Source organism: Pezoporus flaviventris, unplaced genomic scaffold (assembly GCF_033815535.1).
Source record: "Pezoporus flaviventris isolate CSIRO_AGI_PZ_B2104156 unplaced genomic scaffold, CSIRO_AGI_Pfla_v1 ptg000045l, whole genome shotgun sequence".
In the NCBI taxonomy this organism is placed as follows: Eukaryota; Metazoa; Chordata; class Aves; order Psittaciformes; family Psittacidae; genus Pezoporus; species Pezoporus flaviventris.
The window spans coordinates 17,600,102-17,620,472 of NW_026892593.1; the positions used below are offsets into that span (position 1 = coordinate 17,600,102).

Below are 20,371 nucleotides of genomic sequence, written 5' to 3' on the forward strand. Positions count from 1 at the left end.
TTCCTGCAAGGTGGAGTTTCTCTCATGAGTCCATGGAGCTAATCATATGTCTTTATTCAATGTGTAACTCAGAGAAAATTGACATACCTTCATTTTCCCTATGTTGCATCTTTTGACAGGTTTGATAGACAGTATATTTCAGAATTAATTAATTTTGAAACACGTATTTCTGCATTTTTCTTTCATAATGAGTGAGATATAAGTGCTTCCTAGATAATAGATTTTTGCCTGGTATAATTTTTGATAACTTTTGGTAAAAAGAAAAACATAATGAAGGATGCTTGAAAATGTTATATGTGATAGAAGAATTGTATCAAATTATTGAAACCATGTGATCAGATGAGTAACATGGACACAGAAAAATCCTTCAGGCCCTCAATGAGATAGTTTGTTGATCAAAGGTCTATGTGGGGATTAGGTGCACATTAAATCAGGCTTTTATTTCAGCTTGTATTAGCAGCATAATGGTGTCTACTACCAGGTAACGGTCAGTAAAAGTAATTTTGCACCTAATGATCATAGGGTTTTTTTGTGTAATTGGTTCGTTTTTTTGCTTCATTGTCTACAAAATATGGTGGATCTATCAAATGTTTTATTAGAAAATGGTGAGTTGCAGACTTCTTTTGTCAGTTATTACACACCTTCAATACATAATGTATCACAAAGCAACCACTTCCTTCAATTTCTTTTACAGCTAATGGTGATTTCCTGAAGCACCGCTATTTGCATGGAAGGAGCTGAGTCTGGATTCTTCTAATTTTAGAACATTAAAATCTAGACAGAAACAAACCCTGAGCACTTGCAAGATTTCTTTTCTAGAAGAACAAAGAAGGGTACAGCTCTGTAGAAAGGACTGAACTGTGGTGCAACCACTTTCCCAATGTTGCAGCTGTTTTTAAGTCCAAAGCCTTCCTTGGCTTGCATACATTACTTTCATACATTTGATAGCTACATTAGCAAAAGTATCCACATTTCCCTTTTATTGTAGTGTACTGTTAACACGTTTAATTCTGAACACAGTTGCATTTGTGCATCTGATGTCACTGAGCGGCTTGGTTCAGGTTGACTGAGATCCATACATCATGGATGGACCTAGGAGAGCAAAGGCTCTTCTCATTAGGTGCAATTCTTTATAGGGCAATAGCTGTGCATTTTGATGGAAAGAGCAGTTTTTTCCGATTCTTCCTGCGTGAATAGCAGCTTTCTTCCCATGTTTTTCCTTCTTTGATGTTAGGTAGAGCCTTTGTTCCTTTCAGAATGTTACTGAGAATGAAGCTATGTTTCTACAATCTGAAAAAAAAGGATAGACAGGGTTAAATCTTGTCCTAGTGACACAACTATTGAGGGACTAGGTAAAAGCAAACTTTGATCCTACTTGCTAGTCATTTTCCAACAAGGCAAGGCAGTGCATTCTGGTCATTTTAGAAGCAGTGGGAATAGGCCAGAGTCAGGTCACTTATCAGACCTCCTATCTAGAATCCTTAGTCTAAATCTAAGAATTTTTCAGCGATTCAACTTACAGAGTTGCTACTTATATTTTTACTGAATAAGGACTTTGTTCATTCCCTAATGTGGACTGAGAAAACAGTAGATGTATATTCTTGCTGGATAATTTACAAGATAAGAGTAATTCAGAAGATTAATCTGAAATTTGTGCGCTCAAAAAAAAGATGTTGGTAATTAGACATTTGGTGAAAGTAAACATTACTGTATTTCTGCAAATTATTTTATATGTACATAGAGGTTACCTTTCATCCAAGAACATAAGTACCTTTTCAAAATTATTTATACTTCAGAATTAAAACCATTTCACTGTTTTTATGCTCATCCCATCATTTCTACATTGTTGTTACATGCCTTAATGCAGACTAACACGTTCAATTTGCAAGCTCTCTTCTATTGCATGGATAGATCTCCTGAACACTTTCCTGCTACTTTCTTCAGTTCTCAGGCCCATTGAAGCCCTCTAAGCCATGATCACTTTTGACCTGATGACTTCTGTATTTTTAGAGCTTTATGAGTTAAGCTATTCCTTCATCCCAACATGCTTCAAGAAAAGATTAATTAGCATATCTGCTCACTCCTAAACATCTTCTCAAGAGATATTTTCACATGGTATTAAACACATAAAGACATGAGGATTCTCTCCCTTAAGTTTGTTCTCTGATCTGAATCTCACAATGCAATGCTGCAGACTTTCTTAAAGCTACAGTAGCTGTGTAACAAACTTTAATTCCACCACATTTTAAAATTGTTAGGCTTCTGTAGATTTATTTATATGAAAGGTTATAGGATGACTCTTGTTCATTCACTAAGTCGTTCCTGTGTTTCACTGCTGTATTATAAAAGAAGTATTACCGATTCTTAATCTCACTACATCTTCAAACTAGTGAAAAGAAGCAGAAAGTCTTGAAGCAATATGCAAGACAACTTTATTCTCTTAATATTTTATAATCTTCAATGATAAGAAGTAAACAGATAAAGTTCATGGGTATTTTTAGATCCTAATGGTGTTCTTACACAAGGAAGTGTCCAGCTCTCAGAATACTTAAGTTAGACAAATATAGTTAGGTACTAACATCAAAATAGGTATATGAATTTAGTAAATGTAACTTGCAGTCTAGATACTTAATCAAATAAACTCAGCCTTTGTATTAGAAAAAGCTATATAACTTAATCACATAATATATACATAATATATATGCAATAATAATAATAATATACAATATTATAATACAAGAATAATAATATACAAGTTGTGTTTGGAAGACTGAGGGAGATAGAGCTCAGTTGTGGATGAAAAAGGTGTAAACAGACCATCTTGCTGTAAACTGCAGTTAGAAATAATAAGCTGATGAAAGGAACATTTATTTTTGTTTTTTTTTTCAGTAATGAAGATTTTAAAATATTGGAGAAACTTTTACAGGGGTGTGGCACTCCCTTCAAACTTTGAAAAATCTTATTTTTTTTAGTTATATACACTTTAGCTCAGATGGAAATGAGCTGGTTTCCGACATTACAAATAACATTCTTTGACTTACTACACTGCTTTCTGGGAATTAGATTTACCTACAGTATCCCTGTTAGAAGAGATTCCTTCTTGATTTTCATTACAAATTTGTGCTTATAATTTCATGTAAGAAAACAGAGTTCTCTTTTTCCAGTTTCAGACAAAAATTGTATGTCAGTTATTCTGTTTTATTTCAAATTTGAGACTCTTTTTTAAATGTTACATTCAAACTCAAACATCAGTAATCAAATGCAGACTAACCTTCAATAAAGTTAAGCAAGCTTTTACATGCAACTTATTTTTGATATTTCAAATTTTGAGAAAATTAATATTTGACGACTAGAGAGAACCTAAGCTAAATAACATGCCTAATTTTAAGAATAATTCCCTGCTATTAGACTGTTTGGCTAAATGAATACCTAGAGAAAGGTGGAACTAATTGATTTTTCCTCCAATATTCTAGATGACAGCAAGAAGAAGAAGGAATTTTTTTTTTTTTTTAATTTTAGTGAATGCGAGAAATTTGTGGCTGTTTTATGACCACAAAGAAGAATGTATTCCCTTATAAAAGCAGACCAAAAAGTTTCAAAATGAGAACATGAACTACTGCTGCTATTTTTCTTAGAAGGCACATTAAAAGTCTGTGTGCAGCATTTAAGGGCAAAGGAGGTGAGTGAAGGCAATTTCTGAACACTGTGATAGCAGTAAGCATGCAAAGGAAAAATCGGACAGCATCCTATCATTAAAAATCTGGTAATCCAGAACAGCTTGACTGAAAAAAAAAAAAAAGAAAAACTCTTATCTCACTGATAAAAATATTTAAAATAAACAAGGTGGGGAGTGGAATGAAAAAATGTTAAACCGAAGATCCCCATAGGGACCAAATTATCCTAAAAGAAGAAAAGCTATGTTTATTTAGGGAAAAAATAATGTTTTCACAAAATCCAGCCCTTCTTTTGGTGGGGTTTCTTTTCCTGCCTAAACATAGTTGTAAGGAATGCTGTAAACTCCAGTATCATCTTAATGATGCCGAATACATCTGCTGGGGATTGTGAAATAGGACTGCTACACTTGGAGGTGAACTGGAAATCTTTATGCCTAACCCATGTCTAGAATTTTTTTGAAGCAACCATTTGCACCTAAACTCCATAAAACATCAAATCCAGATCTTTACTGCTACTTAGGCCAATTAGTATGGAGAATTATAGAGATACGAAGGAAAGGACAAAGGCCATATTCAAGCAAATAATTTAGTTTCAGAGTAAAATATGTTACGTAACCACAGGCCAGAGTTTGATTTCATACTATTACTTCATTATAAATCAGATGTTATTAAAAAAAAAAATTCTAGAATTTAGGGATTTGTGAACTATCTTTTCATAGCCTAAGCTTTCTTGATTGTTAGAAACAAACAAACACAAAAGAGCACATCCTCATTAACAATGTATTTGGCATGTAGCCAGAATACATATTTCTTTTTCATATTATGCTTCAGCAAGTTCTAAATCTGAAAGTACAAAGAACCATGTTTCCCTGGAGGAAGGTATTCATACCCACTGTGATGATAAAAAAAGACATAGCTGTGAAAGCATTGCAACAGCTGACCAGTAAATGTAAGTGGAGACCAATTTTAATTACATTCTTTTGGTCATAGATTGTTTTGAAGTTTGACTGGGGATCCCATGTCCTTTATGAACTAGTTAGACAGTGATTCACTGTGAAGAGGAAAATTCCCCTCTCACAATCTTCCAGAATTCAATATTTTCAGGCTTTTCTTTTTTTTTTATAAGTGATTTTTGTCTATTCATAAACATTTACTACAGCTGAATTTTTCATTTAGCCTCTCATGTTCAAGACTCTGAAAGTTGTCTTTCATTTATACAAATAGCACTAAAGAGTCAAAGGATGAAAATGCGTTGTTTGTGTGGTTTTTTTTTGTTCAAACCTGGGGAAAAAAAAATAAAATCTGCAGGTTTGGTGGTGGTGAGAATATCCCTTGTAGTTATTTTCATCAAATGCTGATGTTAATGGAACCTGTAGTGCTACATTTGGAACTGTTTCTCCCCTCTTCTTCCCAAACACCACTACATCCCCCCTTGAAGGGAAGGGAAGGGGAAGGGGAAGGGGAGGGGAGGGAAGGGAAGGGAAGGGAAGGGAAGGGGAGGGGAGGGGAGGGGAGGGGAGGGGAGGGGAGAAAGAGAAGAGAAGAGAAGAGAAGAGAAGAGAAGAGAAGAGAAGAGAAGAGAAGAGAAGAGAAGAGAAGAGAAGAGAAGAGAAGAGAAGAGAAGAGAAGAGAAGAGAAGAGAAGAGAAGAGAAGAGGAGAAGAGAAAGAAAAGAAGAAAAGGAGAGAAGAGAAGAGAAAAGAAAAAAGAGAAAAGAAAAAAAAGAAATGAAACGAAACGAAACAAGGAAAGAGAAAAGAAAACAAAAGGAAAGGAAAGGAAAAAGGAAAGGAAAGGAAAGGAAAGGAAAGGAAAGGAAAGGAAAGGAAAGGAAAGGAAAGGAAAGGGAAAAGAAAAGAAAAGAAGAAAAGAAAAGGGAAAAGAAAAAAAGGAAAAAGAAAAGAAAAGAGAAAAAAAAATAAAATAAAATAAAATAAAAGAAAAGAAAAGAAAAGAGAAAAGAAAAAAGAAAAGAAGAAAAAAAAGATTTTTTTTACTGTTCAGAATGGAAGTATAAAATGACAGGTCTCTCTTGAAACATGTCACCTTAGAGACAGACTGATGACTAAAGCCCATAGCCAAATGTCTCATATGAAGCTAGAGCTGGTTTGTTGTTTTTTTTTTTTTTTATTATTTCTTCCTATTCTATTTTAGAATTAACATCTTCTTTGTCTATGATTGAAGTATCTGCATGAATGCATGTGTTTGTAAAATAAGCATGGCTGTGTGCCTATTAATACATATAGGAATGTAGAAAAACATGTTTCAAAGGAATGGGTGAATTGTATTTATCAGAATGTTTCGTGCTCTTTCATGGTCTTCTGATTTTACTTTTTTTTTCAAAAGAAAAAAGGAAGATCCCACAAAAGGCCTTTTCTAAAACACTAAAATAAACGAGAGACTTTGATCTCTTAAAAGCTTTTAATTTTGAATGGAAAAGCTCATGACTGTAGCTGACATGTTAGTGAAAAAGTATCCCCAACCTGCTTGTGCAAAAAGCCAACTTAGTAACAAAAATTAAGGAATTTTGATAAAATGTATTTTTACTTAAATAAAGGAAAAATGATACCAATGTATGGGCTCAAAATATGGAATGTTTTTGTCTGTTGAAAGATTGCAACAAAATCTCTCATTCTCCATTATGCTTTAATGTAGTGGGTACTAAGTGCCACTTTTGTCCATTCAGAGTGAATTGTTATTTAATTTATTAAAATTATTCTTTTAATATCTTGCATCAAAAATGTTTCCACTATTGGCTGAAGAATTAACTGTCTTTGTAAGAGCAAGTTCATGAATTGTTTGCTGGGGTATTTTGTGAGCTTCTGAGCAAATGAAAAGCCACAAGACCTTTGGATATTTCCATACTGCAGTTAATTTGTGATTGTAGCAAAGGAGGTGTATTGGAATGGGATTTTATTTAACTGGATTTGGACATGAATAGCAGTGAAGGTGCCATGGCAAGTAGCTCAGTGGGAGCACAGAGACTGCAGAAGGCTCAAATGCTTATTTGTAAAGATAAGCTTTCCATATAGCCACATTGGTGACCGTTGGTTTCTTGGGGTAGTTAAATGAAGGTAGCTCTGGATAGAATGCATGGCTGCATTCAGGCCTCCCAGCTACTGTACTTTGGCATTAAGGAGATATTTACATTTTGAATAATTATTGCTTGAGAAATTTGAGTCTCTCTTGACTCTCTGTTGGCTCATACTCTAGAAAATTATTGCTAAAGGCATCTAGGGATACACAAGAGGATGGCATCAACCTGACCACAGTTTAATTCCTAAGAATTCCTGATTTTCAGCACCGGTGAAAGTCCCATGCAGAACAGTCACCTTGTTTTTCTTTAACATCCAAAATTCTTAGCATCCAAATTTATCAAATAATGAACTATCTGCTTAAAAGTGTGTCTTGGTGTATTCACTAAGTCTCAATGCTATTCCTGTTTTTGTAAACAGAACTTCAGTGTGGAACATCTTGTTGATATTTCCAGCAGTCTTCTTGCTGAGCTAGCATTCTGGCAATTGGAACAGACTTTCAATATAAACAGGTCTAGATTTTCTGAACTTTTGTTATAACCATGGGAAAGAAGGAATGGAAAAGGAGGAGAAATGCAATTGTCTGTTTTTCCTCATGTTATCTTGCATCATGTGATACTGTCAGAAGCGTGCGGGCTCTTGTCAGATAGAGGCCGTGTCTGCTTGCAACAGCAGCAGACACTCTCCTGTACACCTCACAGAAGAGCTTCTTACTGAGGCATTTTCTGAGTCTCTGACATCTGTTCCTCTACTTGCAATAAGGACTTCTCTGCCTTCAAATATTTTGGTAATATATTTTGGAAACTTTCCCAAGGCCTGCATTAAAATTTTCTTGGCCTGATGACCAGTCACATATAATTCATCTTAATAAAAGAAAATGTATACTTGAAGGCATCTGAGAAAGTGCTGCCAGGTAGGACTGGGTCCCAGGTGTGCTCTGGCTATTTGTCTTGATCTTTTTCAGGAACAATGTGGTTTGTGATGAAGCTGCCATGAAATAATTGACTTGAAATTGGTATATACTGAGTCAGATGGGGCATGCCTCCTTATGCTGAGAAATTGACAACTAGTTTAAAGCAACTGCATAACTTGATCATTCTGTTTTTACAATGGTAAGATTAGTTATATACATGAGGATATATACTGGTTATATATCCCCACAGGATAAATTGGTTCTGAGTAGTGTGGTTGTGGTCCCAACACAGAACACACTTGAACTGACACAGTGTCCTTTCTTGTGTATCCTACTTAGTTGGTCCATAATGTAGTGCTGGATCCTAGCTGGGATAGGAGAAAAAATGTTCTGGTATTTACATTTAACTTCAAATTCAAATCTTTGCTTCAGGAAATTTATTTCTTAGTGCAAGTTTCCTACCAAGTCTGCTTGCTGTTTTCCAAATACACATTCAGCATCACTTCTGGCACGCACCTCCATATACTTGAGTATTTAATGATTTACAATTAGCATGCCATCTTGTGAATTCAGAACCCATGAGAGCTAAAATGAATATTTATTAGAAAATTATCATATGTTTAGCTACCAAAATGATGTAGGTACTACATTTCCCTTTTATTTTTTTTCATTGCAGAATCATTGCTGTAAGAGCAAAAAAGAAAGGAAAAAGCTCACTGATCCAGCATACTGACAATATCTTCAAAATCTACCAGTTTTTTGTTTGGTGACCACATTTTTCCCCATGAGCTGTGTTATACAGAGCAACTGTAAGCAAGCCAAGCCTTAGCATGGAACAATTTGTTTAAGATGTGATTTTTATCACAATGGAAAGAACCCATATTATTGTAGGTCAGGTCTACAGATCAGGTTATGTCCCTCTTTTAAAAGCACATGAGTTCCCAGCTGCTAACCATGTTGCAGAGTGGTTGGATTTATCCCCTGATCATGAGTGGGGCAGCTCCTTCTGTAAGCCTGATTTCCAGCTGCCACTTCTGCTCTCCTTCATTTCATTGTCTCCTTGCCCCAGGTGCTGGATATCACACTTGATAACTGTTAGACACAAGATAAATGGGTATTTATTACGGTACATGCCTGTAATGATGCACTGTACACAGTGCAGCTCATATTAACTGTTTTATTTCACAGATATAGCTCTGGGATGACTAAGTACAACCTTAGTTTTACAGGTCTGAGAAAAGACAAAAGAGACGTAGCACAGTGTGGTGCTAAGATGTTTTCTTCCTTTTCCCCAGACTACTTGAAGACCTATTTTCCATCAGTTCCATCTTAATGTATTTAAAACGTGTGACAGATACAAACCCTCTATTTCATCTTCTATGTCATATATGAATTAGGGAATGGGTACAATATGAGTGGGTACAACTATTGATATTTATTCCTAGTTGAACTAGCTGAAATGAGTCTGTCTGTCTGACTCCATTCTTGGTCTCAATAACATCATTTCTGAAGACTGTTCATAAATCCTTTTAATTGACCAGGTTTGAACACAACATTTCATTTTCAGTAAGAGGATAGTTAGCTCTCGTTTCCTCATACAAATGTTAAATTAGTTGTAATTTTACCCAAGGGAAATTTAGACCAATGTTTTTTTTTTATGTACATCCCCAGACAATGAAAGATAACGAACATTTTAGAAACCAGCAACAGAGACAAGCAGTCATCATGCCAAGTCAGTCAGAAATGCTGACAGAGAGAAATATGCAGGCACAACTTGTTCTTATGATTCATAGCCATATATCCTCCAGGGGCATTAGGTATCTGAACCATCTGGCCTTTGGCACCTCTGCAGTAAATGGTAAATCCACTGGTATAGCATATAAGGCATCTGTTCTCAAACCCTATTTCTTCTTGATTTTGGAGAAATCTTTTTGAGTACTTCATAAGATTATCCTAACTACTGGCCTTGAAACCTGTTCTTTTTTAGTACCTCTGATAGCTATTTTGGAAGTATAATTATTCCTTATTCAGTTGCTGGCTCCTATGAATCCTTTTCCTAGACACTCATCTCTCCCTGTGTTTGGGCACTTAGCCCAGGCTGTAGATTTCAAAGGCAGCAGGGTGCTGAGAGGTTAGACACCATAATGTTGCAAAAGTACCTCTGTGGATCTAGTATTTAATCATTAGCTGAAAACTGATACTCTTATTTGTTTGAGCAACAGCTGTATATGCAATATATGGACAAGGGTTTACACAAAGTGTTTAGTGTGTCACAGATAGCTTACACAATTCATTATAAATATAGCAACAAGGCTGAAGTGCATTTTTTGTTGTTCCTGGCAGTACTTAACACATTCTTCAATGCAGAGATGCAAAGATGCACAGTACAGTCATGATTGAACTTGCTGCTGCAGTGATGGAATGGTGTTTCTTCTACACCATTTTGAATGAAAACAGCTTTTTAGATAGCGCAGTTTTTCACTGCTTAATATCCATTCCACACACACTATAGATGGCTCTATGTAGTGTATTATATATGTGCATTTTGTAATATTTGCATTTGAGTTTTATATGAAAAGAATGTTTTTTCTAAGGGCCATTGCATGAATAGGAATGGTTAAAAAATGCACTATCAAATTTAATGAGGTAACAAATTATTCCTTTATGTAATTTTTTTTAGGATCTGTGCCTGAATTACTCTGAGGAAAGTTGAGAGCTTGGCGTTGTCTTTCATTTTTTATTTCTTGAACAGTAAATTGCTGATTGTTAATTATACAGGATATCTGCTAAATATTTATCTTTCATTTCATCACTGTTACTTGAGAAAGAGGGTGCAGTAAAGGACTTTCTGAGTATCTATCACAATAGCTTAGTAACAATTCAGAAAATTGGCTAAAGCTTTTCATAATACAGTGTCCATCTTTTCATTACTGGATTGTCAAAGTTACCTGGTGAATATGAGGGTCACCTTCTATACAGTCTCATCTGTTGTTGGCAAATTAGCTGTCCATCATGGGGAGCCACCTTGTTCATAAAAATGTGATCAAATGTGTTGCCAGAAAAAGACATTATATTCAATTTTAAAGCAGATAAGAGCAATTTATTTATGTTATATTTCTATACTATTTATAGATCATAAAGAAAAATGTACAAACAATTTTTGCTAGAAATAGAAGATGTTCTGATTTGCAAATATAATTTCTTTCATGTACAGCAGACAAGAATTCAGGATAAATCTATACTGTCGTATGTGTCTCTCAATCTGATAAAATAATAATGTAACTGTCGTGGTTTAAACCCAGTCAGGCAACTTGTGCATAACCCTTCCTTATCTCCCTGTAGCTCTGAATTTCTTCAGTCTCCAAAGCAGCAATCCCAAGAAATTGGTGTATAGCTGAAAAAAGGGATATGTTTGCCTGTGACTAAAGCTGGCTGACTGAATTTGAAAGTATTTATGTTTATACTGGCAGTTGATAATTCCATGCTTCACTTATGCCATGTATAAACTTAATTCCAATTTAAGATCTACCTATGCAAACAACTATTGAGGTCAATGAAATTCTGTGAAAGCAGAACAAAATCTGATAATTAATCCCCAGCATGTTCTAAATATTACATAGAATAGGAGAAAATAGAATAGAATAGAACTATTTCAGTTGGAAGGAACCTACAATGATCATCTAGTCCAACAGCCTGACCAATTCAGAGCTGACCAAAAGTTAAAGCATGTCATTAAAATCATTGTCCAAATAAATGCCTTTTAGACACTGAGAAGTGTGGGGCAGCTTTGAACAATTCCCACTTATTCTTTGAGTAAAATAAACAAAAAAGGCTTCATAAACACCTTTATTTTTTTTTGGCCTTGGCCTGTTGATCCAGCCTGTCCAGATCCCTCTGCAGAGCCTTCTTCCCCTTCAGCAGATCAACACTCCTGCCCAACTTGGCATCATCTGCAAACTCCCTAAGAATGCACTCAGCTCCTCACCCAGATCATTGATAAAGATATGAACGCCATTCACTGCCACTCTTTGGGCCTGGGCATCCAAGCCAGTGTTTTACCCAGCAAAGCATACACCTGTCCAAGCTATGAGCAGGCAGTTTCTCCAGGAGAATGCCATGGGAAATGGCTTTACTAAAGTCTGGGTAGACAAAATTCACAGCCTTTTTCTCATTCAATAAGAGTCCCCTTGTCATAGGAGGATATCAGGTTAGTCAAGCAGGACCTGCCTTTCATAAACTCATGCTGACTAGGCCCCATCACTAACTTGTTCTGTATGTGCCACATGATAGCACTCAAGAAAATCTGCTCTGTAACCCACCCAGACACTGAAGTCAGGCTGACAGGCCTGTGGTTCTCTAGATGCTCCTTCCAGCCCTTCTTGTAGATGAACGTCACATTCACTAACCTTAGTCAACTGGGACCTTCCCAGTTAATCAGGACAGCTGATAAATAATGTAAAGTGACTTGGTGAGCACTTCCACCAGCTCCCTCAGCCACTTCAGGTGGATCACATCCAGATCCATAGACCTATGTGTGTCCAAGTGGTATAGCAGGTGTCTGAGCCCCTTGGATTATGAGACTTCATTCTACTCCCTGCCCCTGTCTTCCACCTCAGGGGGTTGGGAACCCAGAGAAGTCTGATCTTACTATTAAAGACTGAAGCAAAGAAGGCATTAGGTGTATCAATCTAATCTGTGAAGTACTTTGGAAAGACAGAAGGTTGACATTTTAATAGGGAAAACAAAACTGTTGAGAAAGTTGGAAAGCCTCCCCATATACAACATAGCCATCTAACTGCGTTTAGTTGTCTAATAACTTTTAATGCCCCAAATAATCTTGTATATCAGAAAATAAATACCAGCATTCATTAAAAATACAACAGCTCTTTTAAAATGCATTCTTAATCTTACTCACACTGAAGGTAATCTTCAATATTGAAGTATTAGATGCAGAGATTCAAAAGTATCATTTGCTTTACTTCTGTCTAGTAACATGTTGCTTTTTCTTAAAACATTTTCTCATTTTCTTTGTTTTTCTCATTTTATTAATGATTACATTCTCCACAAAAGGGTCTTATTTTGGGCAATAACAACAAGCAAGGGCAAATATTGGTGGGAGTTAGATGTACCAATGCAAATCAGGCAACAGTTCTTAAAGAAAAAGGAATTAAAATAAACAAATTAGAAACATCACAAAAAGACGATGTATGGTATAGGAAGTTGGTGCCAATCTGAACTCAGTGCTTCATGAAACAGGCTCAAGGAATGTTTTTCTTCTGCTTGAACATAGATAACTGTTGTAACCAGGAAGTAGAGAGAGATTCCCCTGCACCAGTATATAAAAGCCATTAGAAATCACCAAGTAGAAATTTGTCCCTTTTTCAAGTACAGGTAAAGTGTAGAGATTTCAATTAGCACTTTCTTCCATCAGGAAGAGATATAAATATAATTTCTGAGTTTGCATTCATTTGCTGGTCAGTAATTTAGAATATTCAATGAAAACTACAAGCCTCTTAAATAATTAAGACAACTTAATTAGGGACGTTATAATAACAATTAGAAGTTATCTGTATGTATAAGAGAACATTTTACATTCTCTATTTGGTTCTGTAACCACAGCATTTGTTGCTAACCTTTTACTCTCTGTTGAAAAAATAGAGGTATATGATAGTTCCCAGTACTGAAGAGCTGCATAATGAACGTAAGATAACCTTCAAATTGTGTCTCGATGGCTAAATGCAGTCATGTGGCAAGGCTGCGTTCTTAGCTCTTGTAAGCTGAGGTAGGTCTGTGAAACTCAGCACAGCTGAGCCAGAATTTGGCACTTTATGATCTGTCTCAGAAGGTTTAGGATTTTATATAGGTAAAGTAGCAGCTGAGTTGTACTCTTTAATGCAGCATTAACTGTGTAAGTTCATGCAGTGTCATTTCAAAAAAAAAAACATAGATAATATAACTTTTGGCTGTGCTGCTGTATCTCAGATAAACACCTTCTTTTCTTTGCCTGCCTGGTTATGGATTATCTAAAGTGTGGCTATTTAGCAAGTTAAAATTCTTTTTCTTCCTTCTAATTTTTCTCAGGAGGTGTTTGCATTGCTCAGTCACTCAAAATCCCACGGGAACCAAGACCAGGAGAATTTGAAAAGATCATCAAGCGCTTGTTGGAAACTCCAAATGCTCGAGCAGTCATCATGTTTGCCAATGAAGATGATATTAGGTGCCTGTTTCCTTATTTTGTGTTTTGAAGATGTTTCTTTTCTCAGAGATGCTCAATTGGATGGTGCAGAATAGAGTAATGCAGGAGTTTCAGATTCAATTCTATGTTAAAATTCTTGTAAATCTGGTGCTAAGAAATTGAGTTGAAATTACAGAGTGTTCTGATCCTTCATTCTGCGGAGATTTAACCTGTTCCTAGTTCCTAAGAGTGCAGCTCCAATAGATTACTGTTTGGTGACTGAAAAGGAAGGAATAAATAAGAATGCTAGAAAAATATGGCTAAAGGTTAAACAAATTAATTTTCACAGTACTCTATCTTAAGTTCATTACAGCTGGTTTTGAATATGCTTTAGACTGTGAAAACTGTTGACTATTTGGTTAGTATAAGCTTACTTATACATAGCGAGAATTAATGCTGCAGATTCTCATTTTTTGTAAATGCAGTTTGTCTAATTGCAATTAAACATTTATTGTGTCTTTGCAGACGTATACTGGAAGCAGCCAAAAAAGCTAATCAATCTGGACATTTTCTCTGGATTGGCTCAGACAGCTGGGGGTCAAAAATTTCCCCGGTTCAGCAGCAGGAGGAGATTGCGGAAGGAGCAGTAACCATTCTGCCCAAAAGAACCTCAATAGATGGTAGGAATGCACATGGTACAAACCCCTCATTTTCTGAGAGTGTTCAAGCATCCTTGCTCTCTTAAAAAAAAATTAAAAATTAAAATCATGTTGTCCTTGATTACAGGGAAATCAGGGAAAACTTTTAAGTAAGTAACTTCAGTTGGCCTGATCCAATATTCATTTAATATCACTGTTGAGATGAGGAGATGATGAATCTGCAATTAGGTAATCTTACAATTGTCCAGTAATGAGAGCATGTGTGGTGAAGAGCTTCTTATCCATAGTCTAGTGGTTCTTCGGGAGAAAAACAGAGAATATTTGGTGGATGATATAAGTCAGCTCATTCTTCCGGGAGGAGATCAGTCTAGACTCTGCTTTCTTCTCCTAAATTTACTTTAAGAAGCCACTATATCAACAAATTTTCTGATTTAATGATAAAGTGGAGGTTGTTGGTTTGAAACACCTTATTCCCAGGAGGGTACTGCACACAGTAACATCTCTTACTGTCTGGGTAAGTGCTCTAAACTGGTAAATGATTAGAATTTAGCCACATGGACATACTTATAAAGAGCTTAATCCAGATGGTATGTGTTAGTCATTATTTCATTATGGCTGCTGGGCTGTAGGGGGTAAGGCTGGTGCAAAATCTGATCAGGTTTAAGCAGGAATCTTTATTTTCTCAACTGGGGTCATTAAATATATAAATAGAAACAGAATTTTAGTTTTTCTGGAAACTTTCTGTTTCAACGGAGAGTTACACAGTGATTTTAAGTGACTTTGAAATTAAATTTATTTGCATCACAGTCTTTGACTAAGTAGTGATTGTAGTCTGTCTAATTTCTTGTAGGTATCCAATTCTTTATTTCCGTCATTTGTGTATTAAAAATTAAGCTATTTCCCCAACTATCTGCATTATTTTACTATTTTTTTTTGTGATAGAATTCTCCTGGGGCTTTAGAGAATCTTTAAGTGCTGTAGGTCCTTGAAAAAAATCTTGTTCTACAGCAAATATGGGATAATGAAAAATACATAATTTTTCTAATCCTTAGATACTATGCTTATAAAAATATCTTATTATAGTAGTTTGTGCCTAAAGCTTTTTCTTGTGCTGATATTTATGCAACATTTTTTATTGTCTTTATGTGACTATTTTTATGCTGTATCATATTTTAATGCTTCCTTCACTTCTCTTAAATGTAGGATTCGATAGATATTTTCGGAGCCGAACACTTGCTAACAATCGAAGAAATGTCTGGTTTGCAGAATTTTGGGAGGAGAACTTTGGATGCAAGTTAGGATCACATGGAAAAAGAAATAGCAATATCAAGAAATGCACAGGTAACTGTGAAAATACAACATTATCTATAAATTTACAAAAGTGCAAGAAAGGAATTGCTTTCTTCTCTGCACTCTTGTGGATCCCTTCAATTCCCCAATATATATTACTGTGTTGAAGAAAAGTGTGACAATTTTTTTCAAACCTGAAGAAAAAAATCATGGAAAATGTTTGATAAAGTTAGTAGTTAGATAATATGCACAGATTGCACAAATGATAATATAGATTTTGTTAAAGACCTGTGGCTATGGTTCAATTTCATTCATGTTTACAATGGCCTCCTCTCTCACCCCATCTATAGTTGTCAATATGATTTTTTTTTTTAGTGAATGGCGTATCATGGTAATTCTCATACTGTTATCCCTGAATTTTATGCAGAGAAAATTAAATTCCTGTTTGAACTACTGAGGTCTTGATGATAGGTCAAGTCATGGACTCTTTATTTAGTTTACAAACTGTGATTGAGAGTGGAGTAAAAGTCAAATCAATACATCCTTATTACTTATCCTCACACAAAACCAGCAGGATTCTATACTGTATTGTGAAGCTTAAAGTGTCTATGAAGTTAAAGCAAAACCTATGTAACTGCCACTGGTGTTCTCAAAGCAAGCCTGCTTGCTCAGGCATCATACCCAGACACAAAGCTAATATAGCAGCCGCATCAGTAGCTCAGAGTTTCATCTCCCTTATGAGACTTTGGCTTTTTGCTGTCCCTTGCAAAGTTTATTACAAGAGTGTTACCTTTAGTCTTCTGTGGCTATAGCAGACTGTTTATGTTACTTTTTGTGTAGATAGTTTTTTCCTAAGGTCAGGGCTCCCAGTGTCATTTCCTTAGCTACTGCCAGTAGCTCCAGAATTGCTGGCAGAGACCATTTCTGTGACTAGAGGCAGCAGCAATACCCAATTTTCTACACTACGCACATAAGTCGTTGATGTTCCTTGATTTTCCCAACAGTGTTTTCTTACACTAAATAATATCTTCCATGTGGCATGTGAGTGTTTTATTCACTTATTGCTCCAAGATTTCTGGCTAGTTGGTGACTCTGACATGCAGCCTTTGTTATGGGTGTGCATTTCCAAATCTCTGCAAACAAAAGCTTCACACCAGCACCCCACTTGCGGGTTTGTCAGACATACTGTGTGGTCTCCAAGTGCATGCATCATTAGTTCTGCACTTCCTGAACCATCAGATTTATTGTATGTGTACTGTGCCATTCAGTCAAAGACTTACTGCATTGGGCCTTGCATTGCACAGTTATGTTTCATACAGAAGTATGAAAGCCATGCATGCACTCTCTCATTTCAGCAATGATGTGTTGTCCTCTGCCTTTTACAACATACTCAAAAAAAAAAAAAAAGAGTGATACTCAGTTCCTCACTGGGCTAAATGATAGCTTGTTTCTCTAATCCTTTACTCTTTGGCCTTGACTTATAGAGCAGCAAGTCATGGCTGGGTAGTTACCCAGGTTGGGACGGGACTATTTTTTTTTTACTATTTTAAGTGGAAAATAGATGCTTTTTTGAAGTTTTTCATGTGGAATGAGTGGTGTGTGTGCTGTAGTTTGGGAAGCTCTAGATGTTACCACAGATGGTTATATGGCTTGTTTCAGCCTCATCACATCTGTCAAACTGAATTACCAAGCCCTGCTTCCCCAGGTGTCCCTCCGTAATAGGTTCGAGGCCCTGGATCTTGAAGGAGAGGTAGGTGAGAATGTGGGGCAAGGCCAGCCCACAAGGCCAGGTAGGAAAAGGGGGTCGACTTTGCACCTCAAGACTGCCTCTGTTAAGAAAAAAAGAAGGGTCATTGTAGTAGGCGATTCCCTTCTGAGAGGAACAGAGGGCCCGATATGCAGAGTTGACCCTCATCATAGGGAAGTGTGTAGTCTGCCTGGAGCCCGGATCAGGGATATCACTAGGGTGCTCCCCAACCTGGTGCACCCGACGGACTACTACCCACTGCTGGTCTTCCAGACAGGTGGGGAGGAAGCTGCTTCCCGCAGTCTGAGGGGGATGAAGAAAGACTACAGGGCCTTGGGGCGGATGGTGAAAGATTCTGGGGCTCGAGTGATCTTCTCCTCACTCCTTCCATCTTCCACTGACGATGTGGGAAGGAATGGGAAGATTCAGTTCATAAACAATTGGCTTCGAGACTGGTGCTACAGGCAGGGCTTTGGATTCTTTGATAACAGCTGGTTTTATAGGGCACCAGTCTGGACAATGACAAGTGGGAAAGGTTTGTCTCACAGAGGCAAAAGGATGCTGGGGCACGAATTAGCAGGGCTCATTTGGAGAGCTTTAAACTAGATTCGAAGGGGGATGGGGTTGTAGCTGGGCTTGCCCCAGTGGGGCAGCGCTCCAGAACTGATGAGGACTGGGAGGCCCCCTATAATCCTAGGGTGAAATCGGTGTGCTCAGCTCGCTCCCTGAAATGTCTGTACACCAATGCACGCAGCATGGTAAATAAGCAGGAGGAGTTGGAAACCTGTGTTAAGTCAGGAGACTATGATCTGGTGGCAATTAGAGAGACGTGGTGGGACAGCTCACATGACTGGAATATAGTCATGGAGGGCTATGTCCTCTTCAGGAAAGACAGGCCAGCCAGGGGGGGTGGTGGGGTTGTTCTTTATGTGCAAGAGCAACTACAATGCACTGAGTTCTGTCCAGGGACAGATGACGAGCGAGTTGAGAGTCTGTGGGTGAGAATTAAGGGGCAGGCTGGCAGGGGCGATACTGTTGTGGGTGTCTGTTACAGACCACCAGATCAGGGTGAGCAAGTTGACGAGGCCTTCTACAGGCAGCCGAGAGCGGCCTCACAGTCACAGGCCGTGGTCGTTGTGGGGGATTTTAACTTCCCTGATGTTTGCTGGAAGGACCACTCAGCAACCCAGCCCCAGCCCAGGAGGTTCCTCCAGTGTATGGATGATAACTTCCTCCTGCAAATGGTGGACGAGCCAACCAGGAGAGGAGCGCTGCTGGATCTCATCCTCACTAACAAGGAGGATCTGGTTGAAGCAGTAAGGGTTGAGGGCTGCCTTGGTTGCAGCGACCACAAGATGGTGGAATTCAGGATCTTGTGTGGTAGGACTAGTAGAATACCAAGTAGAATTGCAACGCTGGACTTTAGCAGGGCAAACTTTGGCCTTTTCAAGCAATTGCTAGGGGAAATCCCATGGGCAAGGCTGTTTGAAGGTAAAGGGATCCAAGATAGTTGGCTGGCATTCAAGGATTGCTTTTTCCGAGCTCAAGATCGGAGCATCCCAACACGTAGGAAGTCAAGGAAGAGGGCCAGGAGACCTGCGTGGCTAAATAGGGAATTGCTGGGTATGCTCAAGTGGAAGAGGAGGGTTTACAGGTCATGGAAGGAGGGACTGACCACTTGGGAGGAATATAAGGCTGCTGCTAGAGGATGTAGGAAGGCAGCTAGGAGGACTAAGGCATCCTTAGAATTAAACCTGGCAAGAAGGGTCAAGGACAGCAAAAAGAGCTTTTTCACATACATGGCAGACAAAACTAACACCAGAGGCAGTGTAGGCCCACTGATGAACGGGATGGGTGCCCTGGTGACAGAAGATACAGAGATGGCAGAGTTACTGAACGCCTTCTTTGTCTCTGTCTACTCTGCTGCAGGCAGTCCTGAAGAGCCCTGTACCCCTGAGACCTTAGATGAAGTCAGGTCAATGGAGCGGTTTGCCTTAGTCGATGAGGAATGGGTTAGAGACCAGTTGAGCAATCTGGACATCCATAAATCCATGGGTCCAGATGGGATGCACCCGCGGGTGCTGAGGGAACTGGCGGAAGTCATTGCTAGACCACTCTCCATCATCTTTACCAAGTCTTGGGAAACGGGAGAGGTGCCTGAGGACTGGAGGAAAGCAAATGTCACTCCAGTCTTCAAAAAGGGCAAGAAGGAGGACCCGGGTAACTATAGACCGGTCAGCCTCACCTCCATCCCTGGGAAAGTGATGGAACACCTTATCCTTGGTGCCATCTTAAGGCATATCAAGGATAAGAGGTTTAGGAGGGGCAGTCAACATGGCTTCACCAAGGGGAAATCAGGCTTGACCAATCTCTTAACCTTTTATGAGGAAATAACACGGTGGATGGATGATGGCAGAGCGGTGGATGTGGTCTACCTTGACTTCAGCAAAGCATTTGACACAGTCTCCCACAGCATCCTCACAGCTAAACTGAGGAAGTGTGGTCTGGATGATCAGGTAGTGAGGTGCACTGCAAACTGGCTGAAGGAGAGAAGCCAGAGAGTTGTAGTCTATGGGGCGGAGTCTAGTTGGAGGCCTGTAACTAGTGGAGTGCCTCAAGGGTCAGTACTGGGACCGGTATTATTTAATATATTCATCAATGATTTAGATGAGGGAATTGAATGTACTATCAGCAAGTTTGCTGATGACACTAAGCTGGGAGGAGTGGCTGACACGCCAGAAGGCTGTGCTTCCATCCAGCGAGACCTGGACAGGCTGGAGAGTTGGGCAGGGAATAACTTGATGAAATATAACAAGGGAAAGTGTAGAGTCCTGCATCTGGGCAGGAACAACCCCAGGTTCCAGTATAGGTTGGGGAAT

At 38.1% G+C, this 20,371-nt stretch overlaps 1 protein-coding gene across 7 annotated transcripts in view; it reads left to right on the forward strand.

Annotated features, from left to right (window-relative positions):
- Positions 1-20,371, forward strand: part of GRM8 (glutamate metabotropic receptor 8) — a 356,522-nt gene that overhangs the window by 147,615 nt on the left and 188,536 nt on the right. For all 7 annotated transcript variants that reach the window (XM_061467549.1, XM_061467545.1, XM_061467546.1 and 4 more), the window contains 3 exons: positions 13,703-13,838; positions 14,322-14,476; positions 15,659-15,796. In XM_061467549.1, coding sequence (XP_061323533.1) covers positions 13,703-13,838; positions 14,322-14,476; positions 15,659-15,796 — 429 coding nt within the window. The remainder of the gene's footprint in view (positions 1-13,702; positions 13,839-14,321; positions 14,477-15,658; positions 15,797-20,371) is intronic.